The following is a 20,303-nucleotide window of genomic DNA, read 5'->3' as shown; positions in this document are numbered from 1 at the left end:
AGCTGCGAAGGAGGTTGTCTGAGCTGTGAAGGAGGTTGTCTGAGCTGCGAAGGAGGTTGTCTGAGCTGCGAAGGAGGTTGTCTGAGCTGCGAAGGAGGTTGTCTGAGCTGCGAAGGAGGTTGTCTGAGCTGCGAAGGAGGTTGTCTAAGCTGCAAATGGAGCAAGTGTAGCTGGAGATAAAAGGCAACATGCTCCAGCCAGGGGAGTCCCTGAGGCCTTTGTATTTTTGTTCCTGATTATGTCTGAAGGTTACTTTGGTGCTTTTCCTAGAAGCAAATTTTGTGGCTGTAGGTCTCTCTGTTTTAACAAGAAGAGTGAAAGTATCTATGATATGTCTTCCATTCTCCTCTGTTGAGGGCTTTAGAGTCCTCCAGTCCCGTCAAGTTGCTCAGTTTCCCCCTCAAGTCCCTTTTGTATGTGGTTCACAGCGAGCACCCTTTTTAAACTTTAAAGAAATACGATAAAGCATGTAGAGCTGTGCTCTTAAATTTTTTCCTTAAGAAAAAATTTCCCCAAATAGAAATGTTTCTAAGCAAATTGTAAGGTATATAAGTGATAATAAAGCAGAAAGAAAAAGAAATAAGAAAAGAAAGCCCACATTGTTACATACCCATCTCTTCAAATGGCAGTCCAATGAACACGTTCCCTTCCAGACTATTTCTATGTAGTTTTTAACACAGTTAAGATCTATACTTTTGTATCAGTTCCTCATTTAACATCTCTTCACCATTTTACTACATCATTTGAAACTCTGCAAAGCCATTTAAAATGATTGTATAATAATTTATGTACACGGTTTGCTTCACCGAATCCTTGCCATTTAGGCTGATCCAATTTTGAGATCATACATAGAGCCAGGTGATTATCTTTGTGTACATGTCTCTGTTTGCATTTGGTATTACTTCCTCAGGATAGGGTCCTACAAGTTGGTATAACACAGTACAGACTTTGGAGCCAAATTATCATGGGTTCAAATCCCATTTCCCACTTAATGCCTGTGTGACCTTGAGCAAAGTACTGAATCACTCTGTGCCACCGATTCTGCCTCTTTAAAATGTGATTGTCACTGTACTCACCTCACAGAGTTGTTATGAGCACTAAATGAGTTAATATCTTGTGATGTGCCTGGCACAAAGGAAGTGCTGTTTAAGTGCTAAAGATGTAAATGAAGGATGGGAGCATTTTTAAGGCTCCTGAGAGACATTGTCTTCATAAACAATGATGTCCTTTCTGGCAGGAGGTTAATGCTCTGATTTTTAGCCAAGCCTTTTGGCACAGGTCCCAAGACAAAGTCTTTAATATGGGGGCCAAGGACCAAATTGACTAAGGGCCAAGGACCTTGGTTTCAGAAATATGTTTACACCAACTTGCCTTTAATATGGAGAAAATCCACAGGGCAGGGGTGGGAGTGAGGCCCCTGAGCCCAAGGACATCTGTATTGGCCTCACCCATTTCGTGGCCTCTTTTGAACTGGCCAATAGGATTTGCCAAGTCCTCTAGCCTCTCTGCTTTTGGGGGTCGGGGAGGAGTAGGCTGGATGGAGTAAAGACTTCCTTTGCAGCTCTGATTTACAGGCCTCATGGGACAGACCTGGTACCATGGTCTACCTGATTTTCACTGCTTCTTTCAGCAGAATCTTTCAATGTCCTTCCGTTGTGGTAATGGCAACAATAACCTGATCACAGTGGAGTTAGTCCTGATGCCAACTGCTCTTATGCTCTGCTGGGAACTGGGCTTGAATGTCCTCCAGTGCTGTGTCATAGAACTTTCTGAGATGATGGGAACAGTCTCTATCTATGCTGTCTAGCACATCAGCCTCTAGAGCAGTGGTTCTCAACCTTTCTAATGCCGCGACCCTTTAATACAGTTCCTCATGTTGTGGTGACCCCCAACCATAAAATTATTTTCGTTGCTACTTCATAACTGTAATTTTGCTACTGTTAATGAATCATAACCAAGACACCTACAGAAAGATGTCTTGGTTACTTCCAAATTTGGGCAATCTTAGGCGACCCTGCTAGCGGTTCTCAACCTGTGGGTCGCAACCCACAGGTTAAGAACCGCTGCTGTAGAGCCTAAGACCATCGGAAAACACAGATATTTACATTACGATTCATAACAGTAGCAAAATTACAGTTATGAAGTAGCAACGAAAATAATTTTATGGTTGGGGGTCACCACAACATGAGGAACTGTATTAAAGGGTCGCGGCATTAGAAAGGTTGAGAACCACTGCTCTAGAGGTATTGGGTGTTTGAAATGTGGCTTGAGCCCTGGTTGGTTTGGTTCAGTGGATAGAGCCTCAGCCTGCAGACTGAAGGGTCCCAGGTTTCATTCTGGTTAAGGGTGTGTGCCTGGGTTACAGGCTCAATCCCCAGTAGGGGGTGTGCAGGAGGCAGCCAATAAGTGATTCTCTCTCATCATTGATGTTTCTATCTCTCCTTCTCCCTTCCTCTTGAAATCAATAAAGAAATATTTAAAAAAAAGGAAACGTGGCTAGAGAGACTGAGAAACAAATTACTTTAAATAGCCTTGCCTGTCTTGTTAGTGTCTCTTGTCTTGAACAGCAATGGCTCTATCTGCATTATGGTCACTGGGTCCTCATCACAATCCTGTGAAGTACTAACGTCCTCATTTTATACACAAAGAAACTGAGGCTTAATGGGGCTAAGTCACTTGAGACTCAGGTCTGTCTGACCTTCAAATCTGTGCTGTTAACTAATGTTCTATCCCGTCCAGTGCGTGACCCTCAGTATCTGCTTCTGGCGGAGTAGACAGAGAGAGAATGAGGACACACACTTTCTCGAGACATGTGGATGGTAGTGATGTCATAACTTCTTAACCTGGGGGTGGGGGAGGGTGGGCCACAACCTGCTGGCTGTTGAAGTGAGAATTGATCTACATAAAGTGGCTCAAGCACCAACAAGAAACCTCCCAAGAGACCAGGATTGAGAGGTTGTGTTCCTGGTCACACGCAGCAATCCCTTTTCTCTGGTGTTTGACTCTGTTCAGATCCCACTGGAATGTGCTGTGGCCGGGCCATATGGAATGTTTTCCTTGGCCGACAGGGCTTTGTTTTCACACTTTGCTGTGGGAAAGTTGTCAGGGAGTTCAGTCACGGAGGAAGGAGGAGCTGTTTTGAACAGGTGAGAAACTTTAAATTTCAAACTAGTTGCCACTGGCTGCTGACACGAGAACCCTTAAAACTTGTCACTTGTCGCTTGGATGGCTTCCTTCAACTGTTTTCCTTTGTTTGAAGGCATCTGCAGGCAGCAGACCAACAGTATGGAATCTGCCCCAGGGAAAATAATGTGCAAGTCCTGAGCTCGCATTTCTATGGCTTTACTGTCTTGGGAATTCTTTCCCATTTGTTTCCTGATGTGGTTGGGTACCAGCAGAGTTTTATTAAAGGGAGACATAAAATACAATCTAGGGTTCATCTGAAGCACAAATGTTTAAGGCCAGTTTTCACTACATTTGGCTGTCTCTGACAAGTTGTTTGAACTTCTTTGCTTGACCTCATAGTTTAGTGTGAGGTGTCACTTGAGATTCTCTGGAAACCTAAAGACTGTTGGTCTTATGGAATACAAAGCTTAAGGATGACAGTACTGTAGAAAGAACTCCCTCTTTTGAGACTATGATCTTGGGTCACTGTGGGTTTTCTTTATAAGGCCATGAAAGATGAGGCCTTACTTCAAGGTATGTCAGTTTTATTGACCAGAATGTATTTGTCAGCTCCCCAAAGCTGGGGCAGGTCTTAAGACCAGGGACAGAATGTTCTGCTTTCTCTGTATGGGCTGAGATTCTGGCCTAGTGGGATTTGATTAATGAGAACAACTTCTAGGTACTGTAAATACAACAGACATAAAGTGTGGTCCCTGTCCTCACTGAGCTTACAAGCTCCTGTAGTACAGAAGTGGAGACTGGAGAACTGGAGAGGGCAAGCCCTGTGTTTATTTAGAGAAGCTGGGCCTCTGCATGGAGATGTAAAACATGACTTCCAAAATGCTGACAGCTAAGTAAAACCACCAAAGAACAATGTGGGTTGTAATTTACTGCCACATAAACAATGTCTGTGGGCTGAGTGTCACCAAGATCCAGTGGGGAAACTGAGGTAAAGAGGTGGTCACTGCTTGCACGGCCGTGCCTCCCCACAGAAGGTCAGCTTTCCCAAACTGCAAAACTGTCTTGGCTGTTTCCATAGACTCCCCACTGGGCCCACAGGAAGGATTCCTTAGGAGTCTGTGATCAGGGCAACCAACTGGGAAATGACTCCGGCCTTTCTCTGGAGGAAAGTTTACTTGCAGGGGGAAGGTGCCAACACCTTTCCTGGAAACCAGGATTAGTGATTTCAGGTGAACTTTGTGAGGCTGAGGGGGTGTGCCCTCCGGGGCAGTGGCTGAAAACATGGGTTTGGGGTTGGAATTGACCACCTGGTTCCCAGCCTTACCACTTACTAGCCCTGGGACTCTGGGCAAGTTGCTTACAATCCCTGGGCTGGCTTGGTTTTCTCATTTATAAAATAAGAGCAAGAATCCCTACTTGAAAGGGAAGCTGTGAGGACTCCATGAGCCACTCTATGTGGTGTGCTGCAGCCATGCCTGGCACTAGCTATGGCTTTTATTGAGAGATCATTACATAGTAATATTTATAATGTGAATGGAGAAGAGACAGCTATGTAATGGTGTGTAAATGTGATGGACAAGTATCTTCCTGGGCCAAGAGCAGGGCTTGGGATCCAGACTGAGGAGAACAAGAGGAGGCTTCCTCCAGCGATAGGGGTCTTAGCTACACATGAGGCTATCACTTTGGCTGAACTGCTGACCCAGGCTGGAGCCTGCCAGCTCTCATAAAGTTTACACCAGCCCCTGATCTGGTGGGAAGGAAAAAACTGAGCTTTGGACACAATGGATCAGAACTCAGCGAAGACTTGCCCTCTCTCTCTGAAGATGATCTTCTCAAGACACAACCAGGGCAGCCTCCTGAGGTCCTGCATTGGGTACCTGGAGGGGAGAATGCCTTCTACCTGCTGTCTGGGAGCTTTCCTGATATCTGGGCCAAGAGGCAACACTTCCTTCAGGGCCAGTGTTTTTCCACAATGACCAGGCTGCTAACAAAAACAACCCCATCAGTCCCTCAGGGGCCCCTCTGTGTACCTTAATAAGAATGATAATAATGAATAATGACTATGACTATTATCATCATTGTGCTTTGTATTTATGGGGTGGGAAGGGCTCCTAGCTCTGTAGACATGATCTGGGAGCCTCACACAGTCCTTCCTCCAGGAGGAAGGTGGCCAGTGTGCCTCTCCAGGTGAGGCTTGGAGGCACCCCAAGGGGCCTGCTCAGCTCACACAGCCACACCTCAGGAAGAAGAAAGCCCTATCAACCACCACTTACTGCCACAGCTTTCCTGGCTAATGTATTTTATATATATAATGTATTTTATATATATACACACACACTGAGTGGCCAGATTATTATGATCTCTGAATGCATAATAATCTGGCTACTCAGTATATATATATACTGAGTATACATATATTAGAGGCCCGGTGCATGAATTTGTGCATGGGTGGGGTCCGGCCAGCCTGGCCAGAGGGAAGGGACATGGGCAGTTGGCCGGCCTGCGTGCTGGTCGAACTCCTGGCCGAGGGGACAATTTGCATATTAGCCTTTTATTATATAGGATATACACTGAGTGGCCAGATTATAATGCGTTCAGAGCTCATAACAATCTGGCCACTCAGTGTATATATATATAAATCTTACTCCCTTTATTAGCTTTAACTAATCAACATGACCACCAGAGACACAACACTGTTACTGTCACACAACACTCAAAACTGGGACCTCTCTTCACTCCAGGGAGACAAGTAAGGTGAGCGGGGCTTCCGTAATGAGGGCAAAGGAGTCTGGGGCACATTGAATATTCTTAAGCATCATGGTTATGGACTCAGCCTGTCTGTGCTTACATCACGAAATCATTATGAGGTTTGCATGAGTTAACACATAGATTGTGCTTAGAATGGTGACTGGCATGAACAAAAGCTCAACAAATGCTAGCTTTTATTAACATTTAGTATTATTTACTGGTACTATTACATTGAATTTGCTGACTTTCAACCATTTTCAACCTTTAGAATGGTAACTTCATATAGATGGGTGGTTCTTAAGGGGGGAAGGGGTGGTTTTGCCACCTGCACCGGGACATTTGGCAATATCTGGAGACATTTTTGATTGTTGTGACTATGGGGTGGTGGTGCTACTGTCTGGCATCTGGTTGGTAGAGGCCAGGAATGTTGCTAACATCCTTTAATGCTCAGATCAACCCCTACAACAAAGGATTATCCAGCCTCAAATATCAATAGTGCCCATGTTGGGTATAAGGCCACCTAACAGTTTTCTAGTATGGACAGATTAATTTTCTTAAAATACCCCTTTCCAAAACTGACAGGTCCTACTGCCTACAGAATAAAGGCTCATTTCCAACAGGCCCTGGCCTCCCCTTCATCTTCAGCCTCATCTCTTCCCTGCTGTAGCTGCACTGACCTGTAACAGCAGGTCTCTGACACTCAAGCCTGGAGTAACCTCTCTGTTCTCCCCACCACCCCAGCCCCAATACCTGCTCTGGGAAGCTTTCCTGAGCCTTTCTTCCCTGGTCCAGCTGACCATGGCTGGTGGCTCTTAACTAATGTGACTCAGTAACTCTGGACTGGGGCCCTAGAACATGGCTTTTACATCAGCTGGGTTTTGATCTTCCAACATGTCAGGCTCCAGGAGTCTCGTGGAGGGAAATGTTCTTTGAATTGTTTGCTGGGCTGCTGCCCCCAGCCCCAGAACCCCAGGACACCAGGGGACACTTACACACATGCTGGCTTGTCCTCCTGCACCAAAAACCTGCAGGTTCCATGGAAGCAGAACTGACTGTGGGAATCCGGGCAATCATTAAAGTAGGACACCACAGCTGCGGCCATGGGTGGATTTGCTGGGGAGAGAAAAGACATTTGGTTCAGATCCACAGTACAGGAAGAGATACTTGCTGGCCCCCACTGGTCATGAGGGGCTGGCTGGGATTTCTGGTCTGTACCAGCATCCCCTCTACAGCTCTCACTTCTCTCCCAGCCAGTCCAGAACTAGTGCCTTCGACATCACGTGCTTGCCAGCAGGGCTTTATTTATTTACCTTTGTAGAAAACAAAACAACCTCCCCAACAGATTCTGTGAGTCAGACACCAGAGCCATTTTACTATTTAAAGCCTACTACCTCAAAGTGACCTAATTTTGCTTTGCAAAGTGACAGTGACCATTTTTAGTTTTTAATTTTATTTTTACAATTAAAAATATTTTTATTGATTTCAGGGAAGAAGAGAGAGGGAGAGAGAGAGAGAGAAATATCAATGCTGAGAGAGAATCATTGATTGGCTGCCTCCTTCACGCCCCCCTACTAGGGATCGAGCCTGCAATGCAGGCATGTGTCCTGACCCGGAATCCAACCGTGACCTCCCGGTTCATAGGTTGGTTGATGCTCAACCACTGAGTCACACTGGCCGGGCAACAGTGACCAAATTTTAAAGAAAGCCTTCATAAAAATTTGTTTTAAGCACAAGAAACCAGAAGAGAGGTACAAAAGAGTACTAGATAACCATTAAACCGATGCTTTTGTATTAATGATATAAAAAGATGTTCATTATACATTATTGTAAATTAGGTATATTTCCAAGATTGTGCTGAAACAAACATAAAGGCTAGGAAGGGTATACATGCAAATGGTAGCAGGGCTGCTCGGGGTGGTGGGCAGGGGTGATTATGCCATGAAGATGACTTAGGCACAGAAGTTCAACTGGGAGCAGCATAGACAGTAATGGGAAAGCTTTGAGGGGGGCAGGGAGGGAAAGAGAACAGAGTCGGGGCCAGAGACCGGTCCTACTCACAGCCCTGACACCCATAACTCTCAAGAGCCAGGGGCATTACCAAGCCTCTCAGGGTGTTCCTTCCTTGGCTTTCAGGAAGGAATAAAAATAGCCAGCCAGGAGCACTTTAAGGAAAAACACACGAACACATCAATGGACCAGCCCAAAGGGCATCACTTTGGATTTATCGAATTAGACTCCAATAGCCTTGTTTTGTCCACATAACCTGTGAGACACAGTTGGTAGCTATTTCAAGATGACATGGTAGATGGTTTCTGTTGCTTCTTTCAAAAGGTCCTTCTATGCTTGTGTTCTGGGTACTTGGGGAGTGGGTCTTTCCCACTCATTTTTCGGAAAAAATGTTCTTGGAGCTCTTGCTCTTTGAGAACAGGCAGATCATTTCATATTGTGGGTTTCTAGACCACCACTGAGTATTAACCTCACATTGCTGCATTTCTATTCATGAATTGCTTCTAGAAGTATCAATTTTGGAAATCTCATAATTCCAGTGGAAAAAGCAGAAGTTCAAACTACCACAGAATCCTTGATGCAGAAGGTGAGAGAGACTTAGTGGTTATGAGCATGGGCTTTGGAGAAAGAGAGGCACAGGTTTGAATCCTGCCTCTGCCACCTGGAGGAAGTACTTGATCTTTTCTAGCCTGCTTGGGACTCTACAAGATGGGGAATCCACCTGCCTTATCGGTGGCTCTGAGGCTGAATGAGACAAAGCTTGATCCATACTGTACTCAACTGCCTGTTACATATCACTCAACTGTTAGTGTTGCTGTTGCCATCACTGACAACCCAAGATGCTAATGAAGTCCTATATGTGATAAGACCCCCCACTCTAGTACACAATCTCCCCCTCCCTCCATAAATTCAGTATAGTGTGCCTAAAAGTCCAAATGTCCCCTTTAGCCCTCAATGATATCTACTTTCACATGTGAGGACAAAACAGGAAGCCCAAAGCCAGGTGAAGATGTCCACCCAGGGCTGCCAGCCAGCCTTGCTCCTCCTGGTGGCAGCATGTCCCTGTCCAGCAGCAGTCTGCAGGACACGAGGGCCAACTGCTTTGGCTGATCAGTTACCTGCAAGACCCAGCCTTGGGTGGTTGAAAAAAGGCTGGGCACTTGCTGACAGTAGACACTGGAAAGGTTTGCTGTAATTCACATAACTGGCTCCTCTGTGCTTACTCAACTTGTCATGGAGTGAACATGGCAAGATGAAGGGGCTAGAGACTAGCGAATCTGATTCGATTTAGACCTTAAAAAAGGCTTTTGATAAGCTCTACAAAAGGCCATTTAGACAACCATCACCACGTGGCTGGAAGGAGTCCCTTGCCAGGGCTTGGAGCTGGCTCTGTGGACCAGCAGCTTCACCTTCCCGAAGCTTGTTAGGAAGCCAAGTTCCTGGGCCCCACACCAGCCCTACTGAATTAGGATCTTTGGGGCAGGGCCCAGGAATCTGTGAGGCATTCTCTCCAGATGCTTTTTTAAAAGTCAGGATTAAGGTAGATTTCATATCAGTACCGTTTGCCCTCCAGGAAATTCATTATTGTTTGAGATACAGGCTTGTATTACACAGGAAACAACAGTAACCAAAAAAGGTAGAGACAAAAGGCCTCTTAGAGACAAAAATGACAGGGATCCCTAAAGGCATCCTTTTAAGAGCTGATCATCTTCCAGCAATTCAAACTTCTATTGCACTAAAAAGCCTGAACCTGCTGAAGTTCTTTTGCGGTCAAGTGTCAGCTCAATATACTATACTGAAAGAAAACCTCTGGATCTGTCTTTTGGGAGCACTACTCTCCAAAATGGTGAGGAGTAGACTCAATGTCACTATCTTATGTATTTACTAGAGGCCCCGTGCATGAAAATTCGTGCACTGGTGGTGGGGGGGTCTCTCAGCCCAGCCTGCCCCTCTCTCAGTCCAGGAGCCCTCAGGGGATGTCCTACTGATGGTTTGAGGCCCGCTCCTCTGCGGCAGGCAACCGGGCTGATCAGTGGAAGGTGCCACCCTCATCACCCCGCTGCTGCTGCAACTGCTGGCTGCGGCGGCTGCGAGGCTTGAGCCCTGGGCCTTACAGCCACCGGGGCTCATGGCTGCCTGAGCCTACGACTGCTGTGAGCTTATGGCTTCCATGAGCCCTGGGCCTTGCAGTTGCCGGGGCTCATGGCTGCCTGAGCCCACGGCTTCCATGAGCCCATGGCTGCCAGGAGCCCATGGCTGCCGTGAGCCCCGGGCCTCACAGCTGCCAGGGCTCATGGCTGCCTGAGTTCCGGGCCTCGCAGCTGCATGAGCCGCTGTGGCTTTGTCCGAATGGAAGTCCGGAAGACATCCACCCTAATTAGCATATTACCCTCTTATTAGTATAGATGAATATTTGCCTCTTCTCATTAATGATTTGAGGAGGCTTTATAAAAATGCTACCATAAAAAGAGGATGCAGATGGGAAAGGTGTGTGAGTGTTTGCACGTGTGTGTGCGTGCATGCGTGTATGAGAGGGGGAGAGAGAGAGGAAGAGAGAGAGAGAGGAGAGACACACACAGGAAGGGAAAAGGGAAGGAAGCGGGGGAAGGAGGGAGATAGACACAGAGACACACAGAGGGAGAGAGACAAGAGAGAGAGGCAGAGAAGGGGGGGGAGGGGGAAGAGAGGAAGAAACAGAGACAGACACAGGTAGTGAGAAAGGAATGAAGATAAATGGGTAAAGGAAAATAAAGGTAGGTATCAGGCCATGCACCCAGACAAGCATCAGAAAATCACATTCATGTGCCGAAGCTGAGTGGTGGATCCAGCTCTGTGGCCCCTAGCAGTCTAAGCAAGGATGCATACAGCACATTAGATAGAAATGTACCCATATTGCACAGGCAGGACGGGCTTAGCTTTGCCCAGGTCTATGGTCAGAGAGCAACTTCTCTTCTGTGGCTGCTTCTGAAGGGGACTTCATGTGCTGTGGTGAATGACATCCTTCACAATCTCCCAAAGACAATGCAGAAGCATCGGCCAATGGAAACCATCTCCTTCCTTCACACAGTTCACTAAGAAGCCAAAGAGGCCAGTGGACGAGGAAACTCCATGCCACCGTCACAACGACAGCAGCTAACGTGCTGATTTTGCTCTCTGCAGTCACAGACCAGGCGAGGATGGGGCTCCTAGTCCTCTACAATCTCATCTGTCTGACGCAACCAAACATGCTGAGGGACCGAGGGAGCTCGATGCTAGCCAATTATCATGCTCACTTGATTTTTAAAATCTTTTTCCTGATTACAAAGGAATCACTGTAGAAAACCTTTTATAAATGGCAATGTGGAATAAAAAAAAATCTTAGAAGATAGATTTCATCTCTAATCTACCACCTAGAAATGTGTAAGTTCACAATGCACACACTCATGGCAACTTGACTGTTCCTATTCTGCTACATGTCTTTTTCTCCCCTGCTAGACCACAAACATTTTGAAAGTGAGCATTTAGTTCAAGACTCCTTAAAGGGTGCGGTCCTGGCCTCTAACCCGGAGAAGTTTAATGTGTGTGATGTGAAGGGCGGGTCCTGTTTCCAAGAGCACATTCTGCAGCTTTGGGGGATGTGGACAGGGAGGAGAGGACCAACAGCAGTTCCAAGAGTGAGCCACATTCTGGCCTGTGCTCTGACTGCTGCCTCAGGGTGAGCCAGCCACAGGCAAGGGGTGGCATCGGGGCACTCGCGGATAGTTTCATGGACTAATGCACCTAAAAGCTCTGTGCAAAGTGCAGAGCACGCCACAATGAAAGGGGGGGGGGGGTGATTGTTCTTGTTTTGGGGCTTTTAAAGGGGTTTGTCTCGGATACCACCAGAATCAGCAAAGGAAACGCACACCGCAGCATGGTCAGGCCAGGCAGACAAAACCATCCTACTGATGTTCCCAGAAGCTTCAGTAAGTTCAGGAGGAATGAGACTCTGGGAAAGCTGAGGAGGGGAGGGGAGGGGCTATCACTTCGAGTGCCAGGTGCTGTCCTTACAGTCTCATGAATCCAGGCAGGGTAGGTGGTCACTGAGGATTTGCTCAGTAACTTAGGTAACAATGACCTTTACAAGGAAATCCCCAAATTCCCAGCATTTTCCCAGAGAATGACTCTTTCAGCCTTTCTGTCTCTTATTTCCTCCCTCTCCCTATATTTTCTCTATCTTCCTCCACTCTTTTCCTCTCTCCTTCTTAATTTTTCTTTCTCAAAACTCCAGGAAATATCAAGTGAAGCAAGGAAAGGCCTAGACACCTCAAAGGGGAAAAATCCTGACTTAGAAAAGGAAAGCAGTGAAAGTCAACGGGGAAACTCCAAGGAGGCCCCAGGAAGTCCAGACAGAGGGAAGAGCTGGCCCCGTTCCCCAGGGCTCTGGCCCCTGCACTCGGCTCCTCCAGACACCAAGTCTGATTAGCACTCGGGGCGTTTTGGAAAATCAAATGTCCTGGTTTTCAGAACAGACCTCATACGGAGCCCATCATTGGCAGCTGGAGTTTCAAAGCTGCTCAGTTCCTCTTGTTTTGAAATTTACAAGAGGCCTCCAACATGTTAACCAAATGCATGTTTTGTAGACACCACTGTTTTCTGGGGAAGCTGTGAAAATCTATGGCCAGAGACCATGGACCCACTAATAGGGCTGGAGCCCAGTTTCACTCAGGGGAAAAAGGGCCTGGAATAGCAATCAAGGGGCAGGGAAACCACAGAATCAATTCACAGGAGGGGTCTCTCAAGTTCAGAAGGGCTGAGGAGGCAGTCATCTGGACAGCTCCTTCCGATAGCCTTGCTCCCCAGGGAACTGCATGCACACCACCAAGTACAGTCACTCCCTTTTCAAAGCAGCCCTAATTGGACTCTCTGCTGGGCTGGTGGATGGTGGCCAGCTGAGGCCGCGGCTCCTCACTCTCTTCTCTAGATGTCAGAAGTTGCAAACATGTTAGTCCGTTAGGAAGCTTACATCATTTATAGCCATTTCATTACTTCCTCAAATGTCATGACTAACTTTCTCATAATTTTCTGACAATTTAATAACGACGCCTGGCTTTATAGTAGGAACTCTCAGCCAAGGTTTTTGACCTTGGACTAAATAATTTCTCTCTTAGACACTACAAAGGCAAAGCCAACGAATGCTTCTGGAATGTCTAGGAGAAAAGGCAGTAGATTAACTTAACAAAGATGGGAGTCAGCAAGCAGCCCCTGGTGACAGTAGGGGAGTGTACACAGCTGACACCCACTCTCTGAAGCTCGCAGGTACCAAGGTCTCCATTCTACCGCAGGGCCAGGCTAGAATCACACACAGTTCTAGGCTCAGTTCTGGGATGGGGAAGGCTCGCTTCAGGCCACCAGTGGCTCATTCTACAGGGATGGAACTCCAAGCTCACAGGAGACAACACACAAACCTTCACAACTGGCCAGCGTGTGAAGAAAAGGCTGGTACAGAGGGCCTGACACCCGGGGTGGCGGAAGTGCTAAGCCAATGGTACAGGATCCTCTCCACATAGAAACTGGTGAGCAGGCACCCTGGTCCCCGGGCATTTGGGGGAAGGGGGTTGTCAATAAGAACTCTGAGAAGTTTTACAAATGATCCCAAAGAGGAAGAGCATTGTCAGTACCAAGTGTGGCAACATACTGACCTTTAGCACAGAGGGGAATGCCTGTCAAGGAAGCTAATCAATAAGGGCATTTCCTGAGGCTGTGTGAGAGGGCAGAGAGCAAGGGGGCAGTTTTCAAATGACCAGTGGAAGTCAGCAGAGTGCAGAAAAGTCATCCAGTTACATTTATAGCAGGAGTGGGAAACTCATCTCAGCCTCAAGGACTACCGACCAACAAGGAGAACTCGATTTTGCTGTTTTGGGGATGTGTGCAGTGGTAAAATGAGATAAATATAATCACTCAACTCATATCCTCTTAAAATCAAGAACAGTGAGTACTTTAAAAAGAATAGATATAAAGCAATTTGAAAACAGTACCAACATTTAAGAGAGAAGGGACATTCATTTTCGTTAAGCAATGAAAGAGATAAGTAACTCAGTGCTGCAGTTCCTCTTGCCACCCACCTGATGGGGGTGGGGAGGGTAGTGCCATTTTTGTCACTACCATTCTTCACCCCAAGATTCTCAATTTCCTGAGAGTAACTCCTATACTTATAAAATACATATTTTTTTCTATAACCTGATCCCTGAACACAGAGTAATTAATTCTTCAGCAATCTTTTCAAACACTGGCTAATTCTGACCCTATTTGACCTTAATCTTACCCTGATCTTAAACTGGCTTTAAGCTCCTCTACCTCCACTTACAGGCATGGATACTGTATTATCTCATTGAACCCCTAACCAACCTATGGGGCAAGCATTACCAGTCTCTATTTTTCAGACGAGAAAACAAAACTACAGCTTGGATAACCTTGCCAACAGACATGTAGCTAGAAAGTACTAGAATTGGAATCTTATCTCAGTTCTCTCTGATTTTAAGAGAATAAAGAGCTGTAGAAAATCAGGATGCCATTCAAGTCTCGGAAGACAAGTGATGGGAAGGCATGTAATCAAAATCTACAAATCATGTGGCAGAGGAAGGGGAACACTTGTTAGGCAGCTTCTGGTCATCAGAAAGGGGCACTTTTAGGAGAAACAGAGGAAGTATTGCTTTATCTGGGGGAGTAGAGGGGAACTGTACATATGGAACTTATCATTCCCACAAGGGAGCAGTGGCTATAAAACATAAATAGATGACAAAGAGATTTCTATACATCTATGGATGATGGTTAATTGAGGAGTAGCTGAAAGTAGGGTGGTTCCCACAAAGTCTGCCCTGGAGAGCCCCCAACCTCTGGGCTACATGGCACTCATGCCCATGAGACTGGGGGCTTCTGGCTCACAGCAGTGCTCAAACAGACTCTTGAATTGCTTTTGCAGCATTAAGCAAAAAGCCACATCTGAGTTAATTTAATTCCCTCTGGTCATTTCTCTTTGGATAAAACCCAAGGGGTATAGGATGGTAGGGAACCATATTGAAAGAAAGGTATTGGTAAAGAAGCAGACAACATATTTTCTCCTTTCCTACAAAGGTATGGTTATTAGTGACACAGCATGTGTGTGTGATGGGGAAATAGATACACATTCAGAGAGAAAGTCACCAGTGGTATTTGACTGCAATGGGTTCATCCTGCATGTGCTTAGTTCGAAGGCAAAGGCAGTATTTGCATCACCTTTGGTACTTTTTACTAGTCCTAAAGGGAGAAGATAATCAGGTAACATGAACATAGAAATACTTTGCTAGGTTCATATTCTACCTAAAGTACGTAAGGGCTTTTAACCCAATGTGGATTTTCTGAGGTTCTGGACTATGATGCTGCTGCTGATTATTATTATTATGAATAATAGTTACTATTAAAAAATTGTCTGCTAACTGCAAGCACTATGCCTAGCATTTTACCGGTATATAGAGAATTCCACTTAATCCTCACAAAAATCCTGTGAGGTAGCCGTTGCTATCCTGGTCTTACAGATGGAAGTGAAGCCCAGGGAGTTGAGGCTGTCAGTGCTGCTAAGTTAGTAAATGCAGGATTGAAACTAGAACTCATGGTTGCCTGTCTCTAAAGATCTTGCTCTTTCTAATACATCACCTTGACACCTCAGAGTGTGTGTGTGTGTGTGTGTGTGTGTGTGTGTGTGTGTGTGTGAGAGAGAGAGAGAGAGAGAGAGAGAGAGAGAGAGAGAGAGAGAGAGAGAGAATATGAATGAATGAGTTGAGGGTTAAGAAATCCTTATGGGCACCGTAAACAAATCAGAAATTACCAGGAAATTCTCAGGGCTACTTTAGAATTAAGAGCTAAAAGTCCCAAGGCAAAATGGCTTTAATTAGTAGAGACTTTAGGAATCTAAAATCTCAGTGAAATCATGTGTAGTATGGGATAAAACCAAAGTCTGGGCATATTCATCTAAAGATGCAAAGCATACATATTTCAACTTGGCTTCTTACCTGTACCCAGCTCTCAACCAATAACACTACTTCCTTCCTCAAAGGGCATGAGGAAGGGAGAGGCACATGTGAAATACCCCAGGTAGCCCCCATGCTGCATTCTAGATTCATCATGGGTTAAAATGGGATGGAAATAGAAGGGAAATGAACCAGACACAGATGACTGCTTCCTCCCCACTGAGCTCCTCTTCCTCTTCATGAACCCACTCTCTAGCTCCCAGGTGCTCCTCTATCCCTGCCTTGGCCTCAGTAATTTTAAGATGACCCCCCTCCCCGCCAAAAAAAAAAAAAAAAAATTAAGAAAATTGCAGGTCATGATTTTGCTTTGAAGACTGAAAACCAAACCTCTTCTCTCTCTTTTACTATTTAATAATTTCATTTCAAAGAGACAGATCATGTCTTTCTTTCGTATCTTCAAACCAGAAAGTCCCTTATTCTAATTACATCCTCTTGGGTGTCAACCAGCATTTAGAAAATAATTCACTTCAAATTTCCATTTACAAAGTACACAAGGATATCTATGTTTGGCTCTCATCAGCCAGTGTTGAACCAGAACGTGAACGGCTCTGGGAACTGGAGCCAAGTCCTGCTGGACGGGGAATTCTGGTTTGGCTTTGTTGGAGGAAGAACCCCGTTGGAGCCCAGGGCTACCTGGCTTTGCAGAATCTGAGTGTCTGTGGTTTTTTTTTTTTTCTTTTCTTTATTAATATAAAAATTGTTAGGTGAAGTTTTTGGCAGGAAATCCTTAATTTACCCTTAGGAAAAAATGCTTCCTCTTGTTGAGTCTTTGAACCATTATCCTTCAAACACTCTACACTAAATACATGTAAGCACTACTGGGACAATTGTTTTTCTAGAACAATCTATGCTCTCAGAACTTTTGACAGATGCCTTTTTCATTTACAGTCTGCAGTTGTAGTCTGCATGGATGAAGGAAACTCTTCATTTGAAGCAAGGAAACTGAGGTATCCAGAAGTAAATTTCTGGCAAAGCTCAGTACCCTTAAAAACATTGATGTGAGTTTGTGACTGGGACTTTGTCCCATGACAAAAACATGACTCTTCCTTTTTCATCTGAATTTTATATTGATGACTTTTGGTTGACCTAAGGTAAAAGCCCTTTAATTAAGATTATCTTCCAGAGGAAAAACAGTGTGGTGGGATTATGGGCAATTATTTTTTCTTTTATAATTTTCCAAACATTATAAAATGAACATTTTAGAGTTCGAAAATAAATATCATTAATATTAAAACCTTACATTATAAACTTGACTGTTTAAACTACTTTTTCTTTTTATTATTTTACTCACAGATTGATCTGCAGTTTTATAAAAGAGTGGTCTTTTAGGAATCTAGATTTAAATCTGCATAAGATAAATCATGTTACTGCTTTGTCTTTGTAATGATGATGAAGCAAGAAATTACTGACCACATGAAAAGATTCATTATATAAGAACATTCTCGAGGAATTTCAATGACTTTCTCTATTCCTAAGAAATGGGAGATGTTGGATATCCCTAATTTGTGTCTTCAAGACAGAAGTTGACATTGCATCTATGAAATGACAGCATGGAGCTATAAGTAAGAAGCAGCTGCAAGGAAATGAAAAAAATATGGCAACCAGTTTTGAATTCACAATGGACATATGAGCAACAGATTGGCTATTATAGTAAATCAAATCAGTGAAATGAAAAAAAAAAAAAAAAAAGAGACTTGGGCAATTTCTCCCCAAACGCAGAAGGACACAAAGACAAAAATAATGAGGAGAAAAAAGAAATCTGAAACACAGAACTAAATGATCCAATATACAGGTAATAATAATGCCAAAAGAAGAAAAGAAAGCAAACTGAGGTTGACATTGTTATCAAAGAAATAATGAAATAATGAAAGAGAACTTTCTTAAGCTGAAAAAGACTTTCCTTAAGACTGAAAACATTAACTTTCAATGTAACTAGACAAGTTTTCATTACAAAGAAAAAGTCTCATAAGCATCGAGGTGAAAATAAAAACAGATTATTTACAAAGGAGGTAATAAAACTAGCTGTAGATTTTTCTTCAACCACAAGGCGGAAGTCCATGATGGGAGTCCTAGGATAATCTACTGGGTCAAGTATGATGGGAAGTTAGGGAAGTTCCATCATAGACTGTGGGATTCTGTTCAATATTTTGGGCCCAGATAGAGACAGAAAAGAAAACCTTATTCCCCTTCCTCTGCCACATATACTGACTTTCAGTAGGTGAAGAATCTGTTTGGTAGAAGCAGGAGACAAAGCAAATACACAGAGGGTTGTATCTTTGGGTCAGAGGTAGTTTTTTCCCCCCTTCCTTTGTTTGCTCGGCACCCATGCCATGTCAGGAGTAAGAGCTGAGTTCATTACTCAGTGTAGCCCTGACTGGTGTCTTTTCCTGGGGCACTAATAGGCTCCAGATATACCTCCCCCAGTCCCACTGCTACACGGCCTGCCCTCACTCCCATACCCTGGCCTTCCAATGTTGGGCTCTTAGTGTGTTTCTGCTCATGACCATCCCTTCACCTCCTAGAGGAGTGGTTGCTGCATTGGGGGCAGGATGAATCGCATCTGTACATCCAGTGGCAGAAATTTCTCAAAGCTTCGAGTACTGATGTAAGATTAGAAAAAGTTTCATATTGCAGTGGTCACTCATATCAATGGGTGTCCAATGGGAGAAAGGAGGGGTAAAAGTGGTAGGCTCCAGTCTCCCTTCATGTTCCTGGAAGAGCTTCATTCTCTTCTAGGCATTTCCTACATTATATGTATACAGGGTGACCAATATAACAGCACCTCACCACATCCACTAACCATTTAAAAACTTTCTCCTTGGCTGTTTTAAAATGAGTGCATCCTCAGTTCTCTACATGGGAATCCCCAGCCCAGTGTCAGCAGTCCTTTGCATACGTTCACATTGTAGGCTGGTTTCCCCTGGTGGATGTGAGCCTGACGGAGCCAACATCCCCCAGAGCTGCATCCTCATCCCTCTCTCCAAGGTCTGCTGGGATTCCCAAAGAGAAAACTCAGTGCCCACGTTCCTGCTCCTTCCATGATCTGAAGGCTTTGCCTCATGAAAAGTTGGGAATTCCTGATTTAAACACCATGGCCTAAGTGTAAACCCACCGCATCAGAACTTTGTTCTTAAAAGAAATATTACAGGATCCCCCCAAATCAAGGTCACTAGTTTCTCCAAGCCATACTGGTTCAGGAACAGAAACCTTACATTATGCTGAAATATTTCTTTTCCATCAAAAGTAAAATAATATAAATGAAGCTCTAAAGAAATCTCTGGTGATGGGCTTGAATTCTGTTTTTGGAAGCCGCACAGAGTAAGTCTTCCTCGTCTATGCAATAGTCCTTCCATGTATCTGCAGTCAGCCACCAAATCTGAGTCTCTGGTGATAACCTCCCTGCAATAGCCAGCCTCTACGATGGCTCCCAGTGATCCCTGACTCCAGGTATCCATGGCCTTGTGAAGTCCCTTCCCACACCATCTCAGTGACGGATAGAATATGGATGGTATGTGACTCCGGCTAGGTCGCAAAAGGCACTGCACCTTCTGCCTTACATGCTCTCTCTCCTGGATCACTCACTCTGGGGGAAGCTAGTTGCCAGGGCATGAAGATACTCAGTGGAGAGGTCCATGTGGCAAAAAAATGAAGCCTTTGCCCAAAAGTTGTGTGAGTGAGCCATTATCTGGCCCCCAGTAAAGGCTTGAGATGACACTGCAGCCCCAGATGACATATTGACAGCAGCCACTTTGAAAGATCCTGAACCAGACCTCCCAGATGAGCTGCTTTGAATTCCTGACTCTCAGAATATCTGAGATAAATGCTTATTAATTTAAGCTGCTCAATTTTGGAGTAATTTGTTATACAGCAATAAATAACAAATATGCACTCCAAGTTCCTATACAAGCTCTTTAAGCAAGATGATCTATAAACTTTACACTTCAGGATAGATTCTGACTTTAAAAAAATATCTTTATTGATTTCAGAGAGGAAGGGAGAGGGAGAGAGAGATAGAAACATCAATGGTAAGAATTGTTGATTGACTGCCTCCTGCACGACCCCTACTGGGGATGGAGCCCACAACTTGGGCATGTACCCTGACCAGGAATCGAACCATGACCTCCTGGTAAATAGGTCGACACTCAACCACTGAGCCAGGCAGATTCTGACCTTCTTAAAACAGTAACTAGAATGTTACAATGACAACACCAATAATAAAAACATTGACCAAATGCTTTAGGTGTTGGCCTCTGTGCTAAGAGTTTTACACGGACCATCCAAATTAATTCTTATAAAATCCGTATGACATAGTTCTATTATTCTACCCATTTTACAGATGAGAAGTACAGGTTCAGAGAGGTTTTAAGGCCTTTCTCAAAGGAACAGCACTAGAAAGAG

General features: G+C 44.8%; 1 protein-coding gene across 1 annotated transcript in view; it reads right to left on the bottom strand.

The window, feature by feature from the left end:
• The window catches only part of TGFA (transforming growth factor alpha), a 102,796-nt gene that overhangs the window by 14,447 nt on the left and 68,046 nt on the right, over window positions 1–20,303 (bottom strand). Inside the window, exon 3 of the mRNA XM_080684308.1 lies at window positions 6,867–6,987. Coding sequence (XP_080540434.1) covers window positions 6,867–6,987 — 121 coding nt within the window. The remainder of the gene's footprint in view (window positions 1–6,866; window positions 6,988–20,303) is intronic.

Source organism: Plecotus auritus (genome assembly GCF_963455305.1).
Source record: "Plecotus auritus genome assembly, chromosome: 8".
Lineage (NCBI taxonomy): Eukaryota > Metazoa > Chordata > Mammalia > Chiroptera > Vespertilionidae > Plecotus > Plecotus auritus.
This window is presented reverse-complemented; position numbering and strand designations above follow the sequence as displayed.